A 23,161-nucleotide genomic window follows, 5' to 3' on the forward strand; every position below is an offset into this window, starting at 1 on the left:
TTTTGTGTGGTTTTTCAAGAAGATATGTCACTAGTAAGTGATGGAAAATAATGATAATTAATAACTATATCACACGATAAAATAAAATAAACTTTGTTGAATTCGTGTGTAATGAAAAAAATATAATACAATAGTATAATATTGAGTAAAATATGCGGAGAAAAAACAGCATAGATATTAAAATACATGAACGTTTTACAAATTATACGACTCTATAAACGGATAATAATATACAATATTAATATTGTTGAAAAAAAAAACACCATTCAAATTGACTAAACGAATTTCAGAAAAAAATATACAATATTAAAGAATACCGACCATGTTCTCAATACTGTCAATAGAATATGTCCTTAAAACGAAGAATCATTTGTATAACGTACCATATAAATGTTTGAAGAATAACGAAAAATTCAACTGTGAGCACAATTGACAAGAGTGTTAACTCGCCCAAGGACAAGAACACAGAATACAGTGCGAGAGAGACGGTGAGAGAGATAATGTTAGAAAGAAGGGGAAAGGAATCTTCTCGACGAGTCCCTAGAGAACGGTACTTTTGTAAGACACACACATGATTTTTAATTCTAACGGTTCTTCAGCGTCTGTATATTATTTATCACGCGTGTATAATATAATAATATATAATACAGGTTAGGTATATATACTGTTATAGGTACATAAAATTAGTATACAATATTACACGTTACAAACATTAGATTACGTGATTTAATATTACTTATATTATTATCGTATACGAGTGACGACGATAAGACGCATGTTAAAGAATGTCGAGTTTTTTTTTTAAAAACTATAAGAATGACGATCATAGAGCTGATGTGTCAAATCGATAGGGTAAATCGAAATATTATTAAGGTGAATTAACGGTATTCGGTCAATTTAAAAACAAAAAAATTGTGTTCAAGGATAAATTATATAAAGTAATATATACTCTGCAAGGCTGTTGACCGTAATGGATTATCAGGTGAGACTGGAAAAAAAGAAAATATTATCAATTTATAGATAAATCTAAACACTGAACACGAGTTGAACGTCGCATAATAATAATAATAATAATAATAATAACAATATTCATAATAATTATTAAATTATTAAATATTATACATTACGATAAGTGTCGCTATGGAAATAAATAGTAATATTTAAAACGAGTGCATAAAACCAATACTTCATGACCCATTAGCGTATTTCGTTTAAAACTAAACATGATATTATTATGTTGCGTCGTGATAATATTGTTCAATTATAATATTTTACAGCGCGTTACTTTGTCGTTTACCGTATCCTTATCGTATTCCTTATCTGAAATACACGCGCAGAATTCCGGGACACGACCGCGACGTTTGCATTTTTTTCTTTACTTCCATAATATTATCTACAATTTTTTTTTCGTAATAAAAATATAAAATATAATATAAATGATGTATCGTGCGATAATAATGATATAACATCTTACATTGCCGCAATTCGATATTACAGATTCGTTGCTATATTTTATTGACACATTTACGATGCGTATAAAAAAAAAAGTCAAGCATATACAACATAACAGCATTATACATTTGTGTCAGTAAAAACAAGTTAAAAATAATTTGTCTTATAAATAATATTTAAATTATTTAAGTTAAATGCTACAAGTTAATCAAGCTAATCATTTAAGAGGTTTTAATGTAGAAAATAATAATAATAATAATATTTATTGTCATTTCATCATAATACAAATTAATAATTGATTATTTACAATGATACAGTAAGTAATAAAAATATTGACATTAGTATCGAGACTAAAAGATTTAATTTAATATGAAAATGGTTATTCTCCATGAACTATGACTTGTGAAGGAGACAAAAGTTAGTACTTAGAAATGTTATGTATCCTAGTTTACATAGTGTAATTTAAATATATAACTATAAATTTCAAACTATCAAAAAGAAAATTACCATATAATATACTTAAAATAAATAAAATTATTAATATTTTCTTAAATATTTTGCATTCCGTATCTTATGAATGAATTGATATGTACACAGTTTTTCAACACAATTTAATGTATCGTGAAAGAAAAAAAACTTGATTTTATTAAAAACATAAACAATATCAGCATTTACTTAAGCAAAGAAAGAATATTGTTAATTAGAGTGTACAAGCTGTTTAATTTTCTCTTTTATTGAGTTGAAAAAAATTTATTTAGTGAAAAAGATGAAAAATAACAACACTGTGAGAAGAGACACACGTTCTATTTATTCAGAGTTAAATAATAATAGTAGCATGATGAGAACCGATCTGGTGATTTGAACGTAATGAAATAAATAATATAATTAAATCAATGAATTATATTGAATTATTAATACAAAACTTTTCTTAGAAGTAAAGAAGTAACAGTATAATATACAATTAATTATATTATACAAAAAATACCCAAATTTGTTTTTAAAATGTATACCATGTAATTAAACTGATCAGAAATTTTAGAATACTTAGGTCTTATTAACATTAAAAATTATCCATTTCAAATTCCTTAAATTTTTTTTTTAACATCCTATCGCACCGTGTAGCAAATGTTCTATTCTTCTGATAGCAATATTGACCAAATATCTATAGTAACTAATATTATATAGTATGAGCTGATGAGAACATCTAAAAATTGGGTTACAATTTCACACACCAAGAACAAAACCAATTCGACTCAAAATGTATAGTTTTGAGAAAACTTGATACTAACTTTAAAACTAAAATATCAAAGAATTTTTTCTAATGTATAAGTATTTGAAATTAAAAATATAAATGCTTTTTAAAACCCCAAATTGTCAAATTTAGATTTTTTAAATAAGCATGAGACCTGATTATTTTAAGATATGGTTGTATGCCTACACATTGTTTTCGAGAACGTAACATAATGAATTATGATGCGCTATTGAATTCAATATTATATTAAAATATTCATAAATTATTAAATGCATCCCCGAATATTGATGATTCAACACTACATCACACAATAATCAGTTTTTATTCAATGTAAAATTGTCGCAAATTGAAATGACTTTCGTATGGTAGTTAAGATTAGTTAAAAACATAATACTGTTATACTATGAAGTAAGTAATATGGCTATTTTGCTTTGAAAAGTAGTTTAGAATTGAAAAATTTCATCCCTAATGCAGTAAATATCTTAAAATATATCTATAGGCTGTGCCTTGTTGTACAAGTATATGAGATTCGTCATTGAACAATATTGACGAACGAACGCGTACACAATAATATTTCGAATCTAGACAAGTAGCGAAAGCTTGATGTCAGATGCCACCCGTCGTTGTGGCCTGCAAGACTGCAGGAAGAATCAGGTGTGAGAGGAGATCAACGTGACGACGACGATCTGCAACGCGGTTGATGCGATTCACCAATCTACCATAGCACACTATACAATACTACAATAGGGGATAATACCCCAAATCGGAGTTATTTCTAGAAAATCCTGAACACATGCAGTGCTTTTCGTGTTTTCTTAACGTAATAAATTATACACCACTTTTAAGCAAAAGTATAATATCATAAGACTTGTGGTTATTCTCATATAATCGTATTACTCTAATCCCTCTTCGGACGAACGACGTACGTGCCTAGTACCTACCAATTCGTGACTTGCACCTTCAGACGAACGGGACGATTTATATAATAAATGATATTATTATATTAGGTATAAAAGTAAAATATAATAAGAGCATGTTATATTGTTACCATTTTGTTATAAATTTATATAATAAATATAAAATTTGTAATAAATTACCTATTTATACAAGTACATTACTGTTAAAAACTGTTAAGGTAGAAATACGGATTATTGTTTGGTCGAAATTCTGACGGGTTTTTTTTTTTTTTTTGTTATTTCAATCGAATGTTACACGACTGTGTAATACGCACAAAAACGTGTTCGTTCGTTCATGTTCGATTTTTATCGTATTATATTATATTATGAATTTTTGGTTCAGTCGGTATGATATTTGAGCGTTTAGCACGTACGGACCACAACCGAAAAAAACCAATGGCGATTCGACACGAGATGTATTATAAATAATTTGATTTCTGAATTTGCACCGATCAAATATGTATTATTTTATTCACAAATCATTGGAATCATTAATCAAAATATTAAAACGAATCATTGCAAAAAACTTACTGAAATAGTTTTACCTGTAGGAAAACCACTTGGGAATAATTTTTACTTATTAAATTTAACTTAATTTCTCTTTTAATCTACGCAACAAGCAATTTAAAGATAACCATAATTTTATTAAATAAATACTGCGTAACCTAACTTGACCGCTATTTATTTTATTGAATAGTTAAGTTTAAGCAATATTACAATCATAATATGTGAACATATCATTACAGTATAGTAATGTCTAAGTAAATAATACGAAAATAAGTGACAAGTCAGAATAGAAGTGAAATGGAACTAGGTAAAATTAAGATAAGATGAGTAAACGTTAGCAAGGCGCATCATGTGGTAGGTTATTATTCAAACTATAATTAATAATATACAAGGGGCAGTACCTATAATATACATTTAGGTATCCGAAAATAAAAATTAATCGAACTGTAAATATTTATGTCAGAAAATATTGACAATATATGTCAACATTTTAATTAACAGTTGGGTAATAAAATGGAATTTATTGAAAGGTCTATTCAAAAAACCAATGTTCAATATCAGAAGTTCTTAATATTTTAATTTAAAATTTTTTTTTAGTTTTTAAATTCTTATATGTATCTATTATTGTTTAATTAATAATAAAATTCAAATAAAGGCGGTGAAAACTTATGTAACTCGCATCTCAGCTTTTCCATGTCATTTTTGTCGACTACCCTCGTTTACGGACAGTAAAAGTTAACGTATCAAAAAGTAAAAAAACTACAATAAAATTTAAATATTTTGTAGAGGATTATATTGCATTTTCATCGTGATCCATGATAGTTTTTCTGAATTCATCAATTTTGAAAATACAACTAACCTCAAGTATATAGAATAGTCATCATATAAATAATTTATTATCAATAAAACTGTAATTATGTTCCGGGCCATAAATCGGTTACATTGAAATATTAGGTATAGTTAAATAGCATTCCAATGAGAATAGTAATGTTAACGACATTGTTTAAACGATCGACAAGACAATATAATAATAATATTATTATTATTGCGTGGTCGAGTGCGTGGTTAAATTAATCATTAGTGAAACAAATATGTTAGACCAATTCGGAGTAGCTTTAAATAATATGGTAAGTATTAATATAATATACGTATTATGATTTATGGGTAAGTAATTTATAAGTGAATACTGCACCCACTGCTTACATTGTCCTATTTGAAACAAATGTGTACAAATACGCTTGAAATGCTTGAATAAAATGCAAGCATTTTAAAATAAAATCATAAGAATAACATTATAATTATGATCTATAGTTAGCAAGAAAACTAAACATACACTAAGATTAAAAAACTTCGAAAAACCAAAACTAAAAAATTTCATTATATACTTGATTGAAAGTTTTTTTGAAGTTCATTCACAAGAAGTCAACGGGTTCAACGCACTATCATCTCGGCGACGTTTAAGTAGTAGTCCTAACCACTCTAACGCCGCCCAAGACGAGGACGACCTCATGACTTGATTATTTACAACGTTTAGTGTTTTTTAAGCTAAACATTTCTTAGTTACTTCTCCTATCGCAATTTTATACTATTTTCTTTAGGTACCACAGTTACAGACGATTAATAGGGAATTTTTTAGTTTTCGTTAACCAGGTTATAAATATTGTTTACAGGTCGGTTTTCTACTCCAGTGCCGTTCAATAGATTTAATAATTTAACCATTATAACATAGGTATAACATACCTGGTATATTCTAAATATAACATGGTATAATGGTAAATGGGTATATAATACTAAATTATGTATTATCTAGCCCAAACCACACGCATAAATGGCAAAACCGTTATTTGGCGACCACCGCCGCCATCGACACAGACATTATTCGCTCTGGGTCAACTGGCTTGCCGCGCGTTGTACACCGTGCGTCGGTACGACGAGAACCGATTCCTCGAACGATTTTTTTACTATATATAATAATAATAATAATAACAATAACAACAACAATAATAGTAATAAATATTATATTATTATTATACTGAGCAGTCCGGGTGAACGAACCAACGGTATACGAACGATGATAATATTCCAATGTCGATTTATATATTTGATAAAATATATTATCGTGTGCACATACACTAATAATAATGATGGAACGAATATGACATATTATAGTTAATAATAATAATATGTCATTTAGACGAGTTCTCTGGACCGTGATTATTTAATACATGTTTCTTTTTCATGGTAAGTTCGCACGGTCAGGCCGAAACACTATTAGCGAGAAGTGACGACGTGCTAGCCGTCGACCGATTGGGCCAAAAGAAGAAAATATGATAAATTTTTTTTTTTTCAAACCGAACAAAAAATACAAGACACAATGAACGGACACAACTCGCTATTATTATTATTATTATTATTATACTATCGAAATCCGATCGAATGCACTTAGTCCTTATACATACCAGACGGCACTCGGCACTCCTAACTGATTCCTCGGAAGGATAATACGTGAAAAAAACACACGTTCAAAACAATTTCAATACGAATTTGTACGTGCGTTTAAGCGCTGTAATAACGGTAATTTGGAACTATATAAAACAATTAATAATATTGAGTATGAAATCACTGGACGAAAGTATAACTAATAACGGGATTGTTAAAAAATAAAAGAAGAATACGATAATGTATAATATTATAAATAAATATTATATATTGTGTACAGTGCGTTTTTTTACTTTATATATTATAAAGATTATAACATGAAATATTTTTTAAATTGTTGGCCCTTACGTTGTATAACTTGCGAAATACAATATGTATTTTTTTTCAATGGTAACACGTATTTTAAACACCAAATTTGGACAGGCTAAATTTAAGTCATTTTAACTATGGCTCTAAAACTAACTTTGAATATATATTTTAATAAATGAAAGTTAGAAGAAAAATATGCAAAATTGTGTTTAAAATTGGAAAATGATAATATTATTTTAAAAATGGATAAAATATTTATTTATTCTTTTGCGGTATAAATAATCAATAATTAATAAACAAGATTCAAAATGAAACATAAATTAGGAATTATAGAATCCTATTCATCAATTTATTTTGGTGAAACAGATACAAATAATATTTTTTGTGAGTTAAAGAGTTAAATCATATTTGTTTATGTCTCCATATTTAAGATTATTCGTTGGGACAACTAGATAGAATTCTGAAATATGGTTCTTCATCTGGTTACTCAAGCACATAAAATATACGAATTGATATAATAATATTAAGCTATTTCCGTAATAAAGTGATCGATAGCTACGAGTTTGTTCGTATGTCAATCTCTGACGTCTATATTTTGCGTAAGAGTTTGGAATTTGAAAAATAAATTATAAAAAAAAGGTAGTAAGAAAGGCAAAGAAGTATGAAAAAGGAGTTTTTGTTGTTATTTAAGAACTGGTTTTGATTGAGTTAATTTAATAAGTACCAAAATAGACAATTAAGATGATTGATTGCGTTTTAAGACTAAATAAGGTTAATAATTTAAATATCAAGTTTTTGAAAATTCAAAAATTGATTGATCAACTGATATAGATACAAATGTCGTATTGGAATAAAAATATAAATATGGTTAGCAACAAAATTAGCATAGTAACATTGCAAAAATAAAATCAAACACCGTGAAAACTAATGAAAACAATACCTACATAGAATATATTATATTATAAAATGAATTTATATTATGCAAGGTATATAAACGTATTTGGATCTTAAACCGTGTAATATTATTAATATTAATTTTAATAATATTATAGTTTATACTATACAATTAACTTTATACGATATACTGATTTAAAATGAATCATAATTATTATTCTTTTAGAAAAAAAACATAACTTATGATAACAACTAAAAGTAAAACTTAACAGTTTTAAATCAGCAAACTATTATCTTATATAATTATGATATAATAAATGTATTCAAATGAAAAAAATTGGTAAACTATACTAAATACTAACTTCATATACCTATCTATAATATAATATTTTTTTCTGGATTTTAAATAAATTTAAATTAAAGAACATTGTACTTAGATTTTTACAAATATTTACATTAAATGAAATGAAAGAAGCGTGTACAATGTCAAGAAATAATTGATAAGTCATTCATAAATGCAGTTATTTATTTTTAAGCAAAATGGATTATTAATATTCTAAGTGCTTTTAAAATACTACTGTAAGTTGTAATAGTGTATTATAATATACTGCGTGTGTCATGTGCAAACCATTTAGTCTCGCCTCTGTTAGTTATGTTCAACATTTTATAGGTCAATTTAAACCTCGGGGCAAAAGAAGCAAATAATAATATATTTCGGACAACCCGTGGCCTCCGCGGTAGGTCATTGACGTACATTGACACACGCCGAGTAATTAATACACTATGATAAATACACGCGAAATTTTAGTGCACTTTCAGTGTGTAGTATGCATATGGCACAAAGAAAAGTCATTTATTTCTGGCAAGTTCCATTAACCTAAAATAAATCTCAGAATGAATTTAGGACGACAAGTTTATACTTTTTTCATGAACTATACAGCACTGATAGACGTTATTAATATGACAATAATTACAGTTAAAAAAAAAATCTTAGATGAATTAGTCACATCGCAATAAGCGCTTTATTTTGATCGGTAAATGTCGAGTACTTTAAAATGATTATTGTACACCGTAAATAAAGTATTAACCGATATTATATACAGACATACAATATCGATATTTAATCGAGGCATAATTGAAGAAAAATTCAAAAACTATTGTTCTATGTAAAAGGTATCACGGAAAACTGAATAGTGATGTTCACTGGACCAACAACTTGGAGCTACTATTATAGAAACGAGAAAAGCAATTACATTGAAGTGTATATTATCCCAAAAAGAAAACAGCCATAAATAACTAAATAATAAATAATAATGTATTAATAGCATAACAAACCAAAATAAATTATGGCTAGAACCTACAAACGTGCACACATAAGCATAAAGTGTATAGTTATATTATCATTCCTATGAAACAATATTTAACTAATCGAACAAATTAGTCTTTCGCGTAATATTCCACTGTCCAGTCGGCAAGATTGTGGGAACGGTACGTGCATATTTTTCATGTGTTAAACTGGTTTGGCCAATACACCTAGATAACCGGAAGTGCAACGACACCATACACAACAGGAATAACATATAATTGTCTTCCAGTCAAATACAAAAAACAGAAAATACGTATACGATAAACTTCCTTTTTTTATTATAAACGTACTCATCGCTTTTAATAATAATATAATTTTATTAATCGTAGAACCCCAAACCATGAAATCGGAACACTATCGGACGCGAAAATCGATCAGGGTTATATCTCTTTCCGAACCCTAACTAGTCATTTAAATCTCCAGAGAGGACGTAAGTCATACCTAAAATTATTTCTAATCAAATGACCACTTTTTGGTTGTTGTTTATATTCATAATATAGTAATAATTTTAATGATGGCTTAGGTAATGAAATCTAAGATAAATTTATACAACGTAAAATATAATTTGTTTCAATATTATGTAAAATAGACCTGTCTCGCTTTACCTACAATTCCTAATTCACGTTTACATTTTTTCCTACGCAACATATATCTACGAATTATACCGATGACAATATGTCTCTGTGTAATTAGAACACGGTTAAAGGGTATTTAGTCAATTTTATTTTTTTTGTTGAGGAGGGGATGATCAAAGTCAATGTAGGAGCCGAATTCGATTGGACGTCGACAAGAAAAGACCAACAAAGCCATCGATACTATTTCAGCGCGTCGTCGACAGTAACGGCTGAAAACCGTGTGCCGATGTCATACTGCGCTGCGCCGCACACAATATAGATACAACACAACGACGGTTATCTGTAGCTGCTGGTCGGGGTCGTCGGGAAATCGTGCGCGGCGTCCGAGGAGGGGTAGGCGCGCAAAGAGGCTTTTCCTCGGTCGGCGGCAGCTTCAACGCGAGGCAAATGAGGAGGGGAAGGTATTCTTTGCACGATCGTCCATTGTAACGTACAAATAGCGCAGCAACAACAACAACAACAACAACTACTACTACTACTACTATACCATTGCTATTAATACTACTACCACTACTATTCCTAGTTCCTTACACGCACGCGCACGCGCAGAGTATTAACAACCGGCAGTGGCGGACACGCAAGTGTAGTGCCCGTGGTACTGAACTTGGCGGACCGGTGCCATTGACCGGCGACGGATTCAAGGTTCCGCTGCCGCCGCCGTTGTTCTTCGGTCGCCGCATCAGCAGGTTGGTTACTACTACCACCGCCGCCACCGCCGTCCGTCCGGCTATGACTATAATAATAATAATAATATATTATAGTATAACCGCCGAGCAAGAGTGTAGTAACCGGCCGCCGCCGTCGTCAACGGACCATAAGAAACGCGTTAAATATAATAATATTATTTTGTTCTCTCTGAAAAGAAAAAAAATATTTAATATTTTTTTTTTTCGACGGTAGCGACCAAACTCTTCTCCCCCCCCTCGTCATCAACCACGGTCGTTTTTACCCGTCCGCGTTTTGTACACGGTTGAACCCGCTGCCGATGCGCCTCGAGTAGTATTTCGTTACACCTCGCGTAGTCTGCCGTCGTCGGTGCAACAGGTGTAACGGCGGCGGGGGCGATGCGCGTCTATTGTGAGTGCGTTGTCGATACTATTATCGTTACAATAGGCATAATATTAAAACGATGTTATGTGTGTACGATAATATCATGGTCGGCGGCGTGACTCGGACTGAAAAAAGGGAGAAACGGTAGGAAAAAAACAATAAACACCGATTTCCACGACCGTTAGGTTGGCATTTTAAAATTGCACAGTTTTCAAAACTTGTTTCAAAATTATGATGTCAAAAGAAACCACACGCGGGACATTAAATTACATTATTACGTTTAAATTTAATGACGAGTCAATTTATTCTCATATTAAGAATAACAGTGTTTCTTCTGAACATTAAATTTACCTTAATATACGTTAGTAAGACAGGGACAACACACGAGTAACAGAAAATCTACGTACCGGATTGTTACTGGTTTTGTTTTTTTTATATATAGTTAATAATACTTAAAATTTAATCATTACTGAATTGCACGAGGATAATATGAACCGAGACATGAACTGTTAAAGCAAGCTAGAAGAAATCGAAAAATTAAATGTTTAAGTACTCATTAAGTAGACTTATAAACTCGTAATAAAATAAAAATTATTAAAAATGTCAGTATATTCCTATACAAATTCAATAACAAATAAATTTTCTCTAATAATTATTTACTACGAAATATTAACTATAGTGAGAATCCGATACGTAGATTTACTTCATTATCCTATGTTCAACAGAGACAACACGTAAAAATAACATTGGGTTTTTTCTTTTTAAAAATTAATTTTGCAATTAATATTGCACGTTTAGACATGTGCGCGTACACACACACACCCACACACACACACAAACACACGACTGACCGATTATTGAGTGCGTTAGTATATTTAGTCGTTTATTTGAGTTACGAAGAAAAACCTCGTTACGGCAATGAGATTTTACACAAATATTGTAAAAATGGTTTAAATTATGAGTGCGTCATACCGTATGTTGTATAACAATATAATTATTATTACGATAGGTAACCTTGTAGAAGGGAGACGCGGCGCGAACAAGTGGTTTGATATTGAAATTTTCGTATCATTTAAATCGGATATTATCCGATTTATTCATATCACGAAAATAATGATACTGATTCAGAACAGCCAACGTTTTAACGGAAGGATGACGTAGAAAACTATAATAATGCTTTTAGGCTTATATATAGTTATACACATATAAAATCTTATTTATACATCATTAATCGTATCCGATATTCTATTTGCCAAACCTATTGGAGTTAATCCATATGTTAGTGCAAAGTAGGCAGGTGTAGTACTACAAGCAGTGTAAACGGTGGTGCTTAAAATTTCAGTTATAAAAACGTTATGGATATATTTTTAATAATGTAAAATTAAATATTATAATATTTTCTCGATGGTATTATATTATAATTTTTATTTGTTATTAATTTAAAAATATCATTGTTGGTTTCAGGCGTTTTGGCCGTCAAAAGATAACAAATTGAGAATACTTGGTAAAATGTCTCTCAAACTTCCAATCTTCCTACTTTATACATGAGATTAAAACAGTTTATATCATAAAAGTAATTGCATTGGAATTAGTATAAATGGGGTGCTGTCATATATATTTATAAGCAATTTTCAAATGTCATACGACCAATCATGGTTTTAATCAACATCATTATATTTACTTCATTGCGTTAATTTGACACTGGACTGTCATCGGCTACCACCATTCATTGATTTCTAAGTTCAACCTATGTTGGTCAATAGCCGATATTCTTTTAGTGGTTATAATTAATTATTTAAACAATTGGGTATAACATTTATATTTATAATTCTTTAATGATTAGCGATGATTATGATAAAGATTTGAATTTTAGTGAGAAGTAAACAAGAAAGAATAATATTATAATTAGCGCATAAATTTTTATGTAGTGCAAAAGAGGTAGGTATAATTTTTAGAAATTGTTTACATCACTGACGAATTCACGCCATGCCACTAAACGTTATAACATATTAAAGATTTAACACATTGGCGAATAACGAAATGACTGATATCCCTTTACAAGCGCTAAGTAAATATAAATAATTAAGTACACACAAATAAACTAATAAAAAATATTAAATTATATTTATATACAAAGTACATTAATTTGTATTAATTAATAAAAAAAACCTGCATAATTAATTCCCAAGATTAATATAATATTAAAAGTTTATTTTATTTAAATTCATGAATACGTACATAAAAAAGGCAACTACCTCAATTAAATTTACTTAAATAATAAAACAAACAGCACTGAGGTCATGAATTTACAAAACAAATTTATTATTGGGATTTGAGAAGTTTTACTTCTTTATAAAAATATTTATAAAAATTGGAAGCAGATAAGATAACTTATGAGCTTTTAATCAATTAAAAAAATATGAATAGTAATTAATTAATTTATAACTTCTCAACAAAGATCTTTACTAATGCGAGAAATATTCTAACTTATATTTATTTTGTATAATATAATTTTCAATTAAATGTTATTTTTTTTATATATAATTTTATAACTAATCTATTTATTCATTACTGTACATTTACTTTGAAATATTGTATTATTTTAAATCTGTAAATAAAAATATAAGTGTATCTTTAAAAAAAAAAAAAAAAAACTGTAACGGTTTCGATGGACTGTTATTTTTTGTGTAATTTTTAATTTACATATAATAAAAAAATAATTTTAGTCCAAAAACCATTGAAATAAGAGGAAATAAACGCACTACCTATATATTTTTCCCACACATTCAAGTCTAAATAAGTATCAAATAAAATAATTATCTATAAACCCACGTACATTTATGAATATGGGTTATGCGACTCACCAACACCAAGGAAAAACGTGATAATGAATAGAAAACTTGTAGGTTTAAACTCCTCCTTTTTTGTCTTCGGAAATAACAATGGATAATAATATTGAGGATTTAAATAATTGCACCTAGTTGAATAAAAATAAGAACATTTCCTATTAAGCCATATATTTTATTTTTTTCAAATTACAAATACGTATTAAGCTTGAGAATTCAACAAAACTAAACCATGTGAACAAATTTATAAAATATAAAGTACATTTGATATAATTTTTAACATTAAAAAATACTAACAAAAATTGAAGTAAAAACAATAAAACATAATATATTATTCTGTACTTTGTACTTCGGATTGTAAATTAAAAATCAAAAATCGAAATATACTCATTGACCACGTAGTTACCTTGGAATAGAGAACGGACACTTTTCGTTTTACACATTTGTCAAGAGCGCAAAAAATTACATGCCTAAATACATCAAGGTCTAACTCTTCAATTTCATCCTTGTTTTTAAATAAAATATCAAGTAATCACGTTTTCAAGTCACGTCATTTCTCTCCCACCTAGTAACGAAATAAAATATGAATCCTAATATTGCGTTAAAAACCATGTAAAATTGGCATTTTATAAAATTATTCAAAGTAGCAGTATATTACATACCCATACCCTATAGATACTAATATGCAGGATACAAGATACAATTATAACAGTGATTTATAATTTAATTAATATTTTTTAGATGTTTATTTGTTATAAGTTAATATTAATATAATAATTATTTTATAATACTATTTATTGATATAAACTATGACCAACAAGATGGTTAACATGCGTAACATAATATATAATAAATATATTATTATGTAGGTAGGTACGTTTGTTATGAGTAGCGTATGTATGATGCGCGAATTGTCATGTGTCGGGTCAGGGTTCATGGTTTTATATTGAATTCACGTCATCATTTTATTGAAATTGTGAAATGTGAGTCATAGAGCACTTGAGAAACTTGTAGTGACTGGTTATAAATGTATAAATAAATAGATACTTATTAGTTTTGTACAAAATTATGTACATTATTTGACAAATAATAATGATTTAACAAAAACAAGTAGGTACCTAATGATTGGAGAGCATAGATTTAGTAAAGACTATATAGCATCTACATTTTTTTTTGTTTATTTTAAAGTATGCTAATCAAGACAAAAATACATTTCACGGTATTACAAATTGAATAGATATTTTTTGCAGTTATTCTAAGATTCGTTTCATTCGAGAGTTCATTAGTAAAGATATGCTTTTAATGACATTTAAATTTTAGTTAAGCAGGTATAATCATTATTCATTATAATATGATTTCAATTTCAATTATTTATTTTCATAAATTTAGTGTCCTAAAACTACACATAAACTGGTAAAAACATGAGCACACCGAAAAATTAAAAATATTATTTTAAAACTACATTGTGTTTTATGACTTTTTTTTTTATTTTTTAGAAAGATAATTTTTATTTAAAATATAATATACCTACTTTTCATATAATAATTTTTCTATTTATTTGGAAAAAACTTCATGTAAACCGTTTTTCTAAATTAATAATACAATTTAATTATTAATATATTAATAATTATTATGATATAATAATATATGCTTTATAGTTTATATATTATTTATACACGGATATATAAAGGTTAAGTATATGAATCTATAAGAAACAATAAAATAAAATATTTTATAATTTGTTTTATTTTATTTGTAATTTTATTCTTTTTCAGAATATATGAATTCAATGCTAATAAAAGCACATTTGAAGTACTCAAGAGATGATTAAATAAATATAGTATAATTTAATTTTTTCGTGGTTAGCTTATAATCTAGATTTGTCAACATTTACGGTGTTAAATAAAGTATACAATAGACTAAAAATTAATTTTATAAATTCTAAAATATTACAAATATCGTACTAGACATTTTTTTAATATTAAATAATAAGAAATAATTAATAAGTCTATATAAAATTTTATTAACTTATTTTATTAATTCTAGAAAGTGATTGTAAATTAAAATAAGAAGAGTCAGGAACTCAATTACTGAGTTTGAGAAAAAAATAATGATGGGTTGTATTGTTGTTAAATAAATCACGTATAATATAAAGAAATGAATGATATACTACTATTATATATAATAGTAACACATTTATTTGTAAAATATGAAATATATATACCTTTTTAGATATATTTGTAATTTAACATAAAATTGAGTAGATACATTGAATATTTAAAACCTGCATATTATATAGGTACAATATACACAATATTATATATACCTACTTACCTAAATATGATATACAAAGAACAGGATTCCGCAAAAGAACTTAATGCAGTTAAAAAGTACTAACTATGCAAGCACTTATGCGCTTATAATAGTATAAATATGCTTTAAAAAAATGAACTTAATTTTTTTTTTACTCACAATTTTTATAAATATAAGTAGATCTTAACTCTTAACAATCGTATTTAAATAAAATGTTGAACCTCAATCTTAAAATATTCAATTAATTAACGGGGCTATCTATTATCCGATTGATATCAATTAGTTAATTTTCTATAAGATTTATTCCAGTGATGGGTAAATAAAATATCCAGTTAACAAAATTCAACGTTAGTAATAAGACATAATAACCGGTATTTACGTAGTGATTTGGGTAAAAATATTTTTCTTGTATAATAATTTGAAGTAGATACAAGGCCAAATCAAAGAGGGCAACAAACTCGTAATGTTTTTTGGCTTTTGAATTTGAACGTTCTTTAATTAGGTAATATTTATTTAGTATAGAAAATCGCAAATAAATTTAATTAAATAGGCATTATACTATTAAACAGCATCTTATATTGAAATAAAACGAAGTAAAATAACAAAATATTATATTATCATGATGCACAAACAATGTGACAACTAAACTACCTTAAATATGCTATGTGATTCAAAGTATGATAAGCAATGTATCTGAAAAATTAATAACAGCAAATCGCAATAGATATTCCTTTACAAAATATTATGAAGAACTTACTAAAAAAGTACAATAAAATACTATATAGTAATATAGAAAATACAAACTCCAGTGAATACTGATTTATAAATGTAAAAATGTGATTTCCTATTACTTTATTGTTTATACTTGTCATTTGGATCACATAAATATTATTTAAATGATTAGAAAGAAAAATACAACTAAATAGTTATTATGAAATGATTATTCAGTCTAATACTTTAATAATATAATTTATTCTAATTAATAATAAATTATTTTAATTTATGATAATAAAACGTTAAAAAATACATTATTACATTCAACTTTTTCAGAAATTTAATAAAACAAGTCGTCCAATTTTCTCTAAATAAAGGAAATAATTAAATCATTAAATAAAACATTACATTTATCTCAAGTTGGGGTATTTTTAATTTTTTTTCAAAATCTACGTCTAATAAAATTAAATTTTTAACGGAAATTTTGAAGTTAAGAAAAAAATCTAATACTGTTTTTATCAATGGTAAACAATCAATTGTTATTATATAAAATTATATTAAACTTTATATATAATTATTAAATGCATTTATATCTTGATTTATTTATAAAAAAAAAAAAACATTCAACGTCCGCTAATATTTCATATTTTTGTGCACACATTAATTATTTTACGTTCAATAATTTTAATAATAAACGGAAAACTGTAAAATTATAATAATATACTGCTGATTAGTTTTACCACACGTTTTACTAATATATTACATTAAGTACTATTATTTTTAACTTACATAGAATTTAGTATGTGGTAAATATTTTAAAGCATTAACAAGAAAATATTTAGGACAGGTATACCTAACTATTTTCTACTTAGGTAACACAGAGTTAAATATAGTTTTTCCTATTAGATTGAATTGAAAAATAAAAGTAGCTAACGTTTACATGAATATAATACATCTACATAAAATATCACTTCAACGTATACAAATCGTAAATAAACATTAAGTGTAGATAAATACATAGAACAAATATTTATTATTTTAATATAATAAGCTACCTATTTTGTTAAATCAACTTTTAATTATACTTTATATGCTTACAAAATAGTGTTTTAGAATTTAAAAATTGTTTTTAATGTTAAAAATATCTATTTTACTTATTTAATTACTAATTAGTTTAATAAATACGAGTATTGCCGAAGTATTTATTCGTAGATCGTAGGTGCCTACTTAAATAATCACTTCAGTCAATTAATAAGAATGAGGAAGATAAAAGTGTTATATAATCATAGGCATTTTTTTTTTTAATAAAAGTTAAAATAGAAATAGCATTAATTAAATAATGATAATAATTAAATACCAGATTGAATACGGATACACCATTTAAAAAAATACGGGAGACTCACTCCCGTTCCGGTATCGTATCCGCAACGGTCTCTGTATACAATTTTTAACTCAATATACTTAAAACATTTTATAGTATTACCCCAACTAATTTACATTACAAAAAGCATTTTCGTAAAATGGATTTTGTAAAAATGGCAGTCGGGATAAAACAAAAATTAAAAATTACAATTCGCAGAGGACGTTATTAAAATGAATATTATTCAAATTACTAGTCATGCAGCTTAAGTCACAAAGTACTAACATAAATATAATATTATATATTAGTCGTTGGATGTTTGTAAGTAAGGTTCTCCTCAATTAAGTAGATACACAATTAATACGAAAATCGTCGGAAGTAGTACCTGTACCTATTAATCAATTCTCTATTTAACGTTAAAACGATGCGTTGCAACGACAATAATAATAACGAGACCGACCGCTTTCAATGAGAATATTCGCGCGACATGACACATGCGTAACCAGTTTTAACTTGGGGAAATCCGAATCGATGTGATACGAGCTTGTCGTATGAGCTGTCAATGATAATGTCAAATTGTCAACCCATAATTACGATTTATGTCGGAAGCCGCAGTTAAAATTAGATCGATTATCTTGATTCGGTCTGCGCGTAGCCATCGTGCATCAACCCAGGCGGTACGACAAACAATGTGTGCGATTATTATAAAAACGTTTGGATTAAGGTCGAAAATCATCTTTGTAGAGACGATGACGCAGTTTCAGGATAGACGAGGCCGAATCTAAAGGCCAACGTATAAGGACCGCCTAGCGGGCACACAAAAACATGACCCCAGGGCATTTCCCGGTTCTATTTCCGGTGTCGAAGATTATAAAATATCGTTCGGTCGTAATCAATTATTACAAGTACGAATTATAATCACTTCTAAACGCGAAAAATACGTTTCCAAACTATTCATTGCTAAGTAAGGACTACTACTGAAACTTACTTGTTAGTTACTTCGGTACTAATATACTTATTACTTATTAGTTACTTAACCACCTACAATTACTTAGTGCTATAGTTAGTTTAAAATGTTACTTTGCAATCTACATTACTCACCTCTTCGCTAACGTTTCTGGGCAAGTGCTTGACCTGTAGCTGTCTGTCCTTGTGGAATTTGATCTTAGCATCTTGCACTTTCCGCTTAATTTTCTCCTCCGGTTCTTCTTCCCAAAATCGTTCGGTGGACGCGGTGGCCTGCAGTACTTGGTGGTTGCCGGCGATTCCGACACCGGCACCAGCACCGTTCCAAAATGCCTTTGGATCATTGAGCTTGTATTTGAAACACGGGTGTCCCTCGACGGCGAACACCGATTTGGCGGTTTCCGTCGTCATCGTGTGTTACAACACGAGCCGGTCACCACACAGATAATATGTTTTGAGCGTCGTTTGAAAAAAACGTGCGACTAACGGTTTTTTTTTTTTTTTGATCACCTTCGTTGTAATTGCAATACTTATAGGTTTGGCGGTTAACCCGAACGTGGACAAAAGATCGTTCGAATGTTTGAAAAATATATATATTATAATAATAAATGTACTATACTGAAACAGTCGTTGTTGTCTTCGCCGCCGTCGTCGTCGTCGTCGTCGTCGGTGTTATAATATTCTCGAATTGGCGACGGTACCGGACGACGTTCGAGAGCGCCAAGACGAGTGACAATGAAATACCTGGCCGGTTGTGATGGTGCGGTGACGGAGAGGAGGCGAACCGGACTACGCACGCGCAGTACTCCACGACGTACAATACACGTGTGTGTGTGTGTACGAACGTCCGTGTGGCGTGTGCATGAGTTTGTATGTGTGTGTACGCGCGCGCGCACGTATTGCTGCGCGTGTGTATGGTTATGTGCCGCCGTTCGGCGCGCGCACTTCGAACGCACATGTTCGGCGGCCGGTAAAGACGGCATAGCGACGACGCCGGACAACGACGACGCGGCCGCTGGTAGCGCGGCGGCAGCGGCGGCAAACGGAACGTGTGACACGATGACGGCGGCGTACGGACTCGCGCGTGCCAGTTTTATTGTGGCGGCAAAAGTTATCTGCCCGGGGAGCGTTTTTCAGAAGATTAACTGCTTTGAGGCATAGTCACCCCGAAATCGTTGAAATTTCGTAAAACCTTTAGTTTTACGTTCCTTATACTGTTATGGGCAATATTCATAAAGTATATTATATTGTATTACTATACAGTCGCTAGCCACGTAAATGCATAATAATTAAAGTTTAATAATACATTTTTCTTTTTAATACACCTCAAATATGTTTCTATAAATGACTACTTTATATTGCTACACACAATTTTACGCTAAAGTAAAAAACAATAGGATAGACACAATATATTGTATAAAAATATAAATTTAATGGCATACATATGATTATATGAATGCATATTTTTTCGTAAAATGTGTAAATAGATAATTATATTTTAGCTTTTTACCTACTTATTTATTCCTTGTAAATATAACTTGAAACATTAATAATTATAAATAATAGTACTTTTGCCTACAATAATATATTAAGGTGTATGAACAAAACATTAATATTTTAAAATCTATTATCATATTATCTATAAATAACAATATTTAATGACTTAAGAGAAAAAACAATAGTAATTTTAATACTTTAGCTAATTTTAATATAAATAAAAATAAAAATATGTACAAAGTGCTATTTTATGAATATTACCTACAAAAATATACAAAGTATACATTCTAAATGTGTAGTAAAGTATTTGAGGTGACTGCGTCCCAAATCAAGTTTGACTTTTTGAAATACGCGCCCGGGGCCTCATTTTTTCTTCTTTTGCGTCGTCACTCGTTTTTAATCATAATTTTGATAATTGCCAAGTCTGGTGCCCTCATAGTAGACTTACAAGTTAGTAGTTACAATAATATAATTATTATTATATGCAATATGGTCCAGAAAAGTTCTGGTAATATTATAATTCACTACTCAGTGTACATAATATATATTATGATAGTGTGACTAAAAAGTTTTACTATTTTGGTGTAGCTTTCAAAACTGTCCTAGAGTAATAGTGATAAACAATATTTTCATATCACTTATTTATAGATCCTCATACCTAACCTCACTGTGAATTCATTAATATTTTAACTAGTAAACACTATATATTAAAAGAAATAAGAAAAATTAAATAATTATTTTATCTGTACCGAAATAATATGTTATGTTTTTATATCTTATCAATACACTTTGGATTTTGGTGTTTATTTTTGAATATTCATAGTACAGGACCCAAATACTGACTACTGACCTGTATGAGACAAGTTTTGACAAACGAATATTGAAAATCGGTATACGTACAACGTACTTGGTAAAATTTATTCTGCCGATAAGAAATCCGAGTTTTATATTAGTACTTAAAAATTCTAAGAAAGGTTTATCTATGTATAAAAATAAAAAAGTATTGTGAAATAATAAAATGTATATTATTTGCGAGAGCTCGGAACAATTAAATTAATCATCATTAAAGTATATAATATAGTTGTTGTATTATAATATTGTAAAATAAATACAGTTTTTATTTATATAATTGTGTTAAAAAGGACATTGTACCCGCATGACTTGTCTCTGTCTGATACTTAGATAACACAACAAATCTACTTACAATATGATTATTATTTATTACTAAAGTTTATAAATAGTTAATATTAGAGCAAAATATTTATTAATTATAATTTATAACATTTGCGAAGGAGTATATCGTATTAAATTGTGCTCCAGAAAGCTTTTTTTAATATTATTATTTTACATTGAGTTATGACTTATGAGAAATATATCAAAAATAAAAATAGCATAATATTATCAAATATTATATAAAAATCATAAATATACGTTATAATATACCACTATACCAGTGGTTTCCACTACACGGTCATTTGATAAATTTTGCGTGACCCGCATTGAAACAAAATTGTACCTACATTCTAAAATCTAATAATTTTCATTTTAGAAAAAATAAAATAAAATACTTATTTTGTGGTTTTATTTTATTTTACAATATCTTTTATTTATCTTATCTTATTATTCTTATATGTTTTAATTATTATTATTAAAAATGGAACTAGAAACTATGAATTTTTTTCCTGTAGAAAAAAAACATGGTCATCAAAAACCTTTTTTTAAGTTTTTTCATTAATTTTTTTAACGCAAGTTCAAATTAATTCACTGCATGTGGACCACAAGTCATTTTTAAAATTAATGTTTAGCTCATTTCAAAATCTGAGTGGGGAACGCTGCAATAATATGTACTGTAGAATTGTTATTATAATAATTATTAATTACCTACTAACAATACTATTTAGGCACAAAAATGGTTCCCACGGCGGCGTCGGTTCAAAAGTGAAAAAAAAGACATAAATATGGTTAAAAAACTGACAGTAGAGAAGGTGTATTAATTTATTGGGCATACGTAAACTACGCCTGAAGTTTTATCTATGTTAAAAAGGTGTAATGTAAACTGCGCCCGACAACTTCAGCTGTTTCCCGTTTGTAAAATATACGAAACTTTTGAATTATTAAAGTCTCTATGACGGTTTAATTTTTCAATTATATCGCAGAAATTTTATTTTCATTTAGAAATACTAACACTTTATCAAATAACTATCGCATTTCTAAAACAAAAACAAAAAAAAAAAAATGCAAAAAGTTACAAAATTTAATTGATAAATATAAATATAATAATATAGATTACATATTATTAAAATAATTTTAATTTTTAAATTTCAAATTCATGCGATGAATTGTGAAATTAATCATTTTAAATCTGTTTTTATTTAATTACGGATTATTTATTAATTTATTAGTACCTATAAAACTTAATAGCTATAACAATAATCATATATTAAAATTAAAATTTACATTTAAAAATATAATTCCTAAATAGGCTATAATAATACAGTTTTTAAACACAAGGACAATATTAAAAACCATTTTTTTTTCAATATCTATCTACTTTCTTTATTATTCATTAGTTATAATATGCTCATATGACATATTATGTCAAATA

At 28.2% G+C, this 23,161-nt stretch overlaps 1 protein-coding gene across 2 annotated transcripts in view; it reads right to left on the reverse strand.

The window, feature by feature from the left end:
* Positions 1–19,805, reverse strand: part of LOC112600228 (ribonucleoprotein PTB-binding 2-like) — a 29,944-nt gene extending 10,139 nt beyond the window's left edge. Inside the window, exon 1 of one of the 2 annotated variants that reach the window (XM_025347405.1) lies at positions 19,195–19,805. In XM_025347405.1, the coding sequence (XP_025203190.1) occupies positions 19,195–19,470 (276 nt within the window). In that variant the 5' untranslated portion in view covers positions 19,471–19,805. The remainder of the gene's footprint in view (positions 1–19,194) is intronic. The other variant, XM_025347406.1, reaches the window with a different exon arrangement.
* Positions 19,806–23,161: the final 3,356 nt, after the last annotated feature.

Source organism: Melanaphis sacchari, unplaced genomic scaffold, assembly GCF_002803265.2.
Source record: "Melanaphis sacchari strain LSU unplaced genomic scaffold, SCAv2.0 Contig62_pilon_pilon, whole genome shotgun sequence".
Taxonomy (NCBI): Eukaryota; Metazoa; Arthropoda; class Insecta; order Hemiptera; family Aphididae; genus Melanaphis; species Melanaphis sacchari.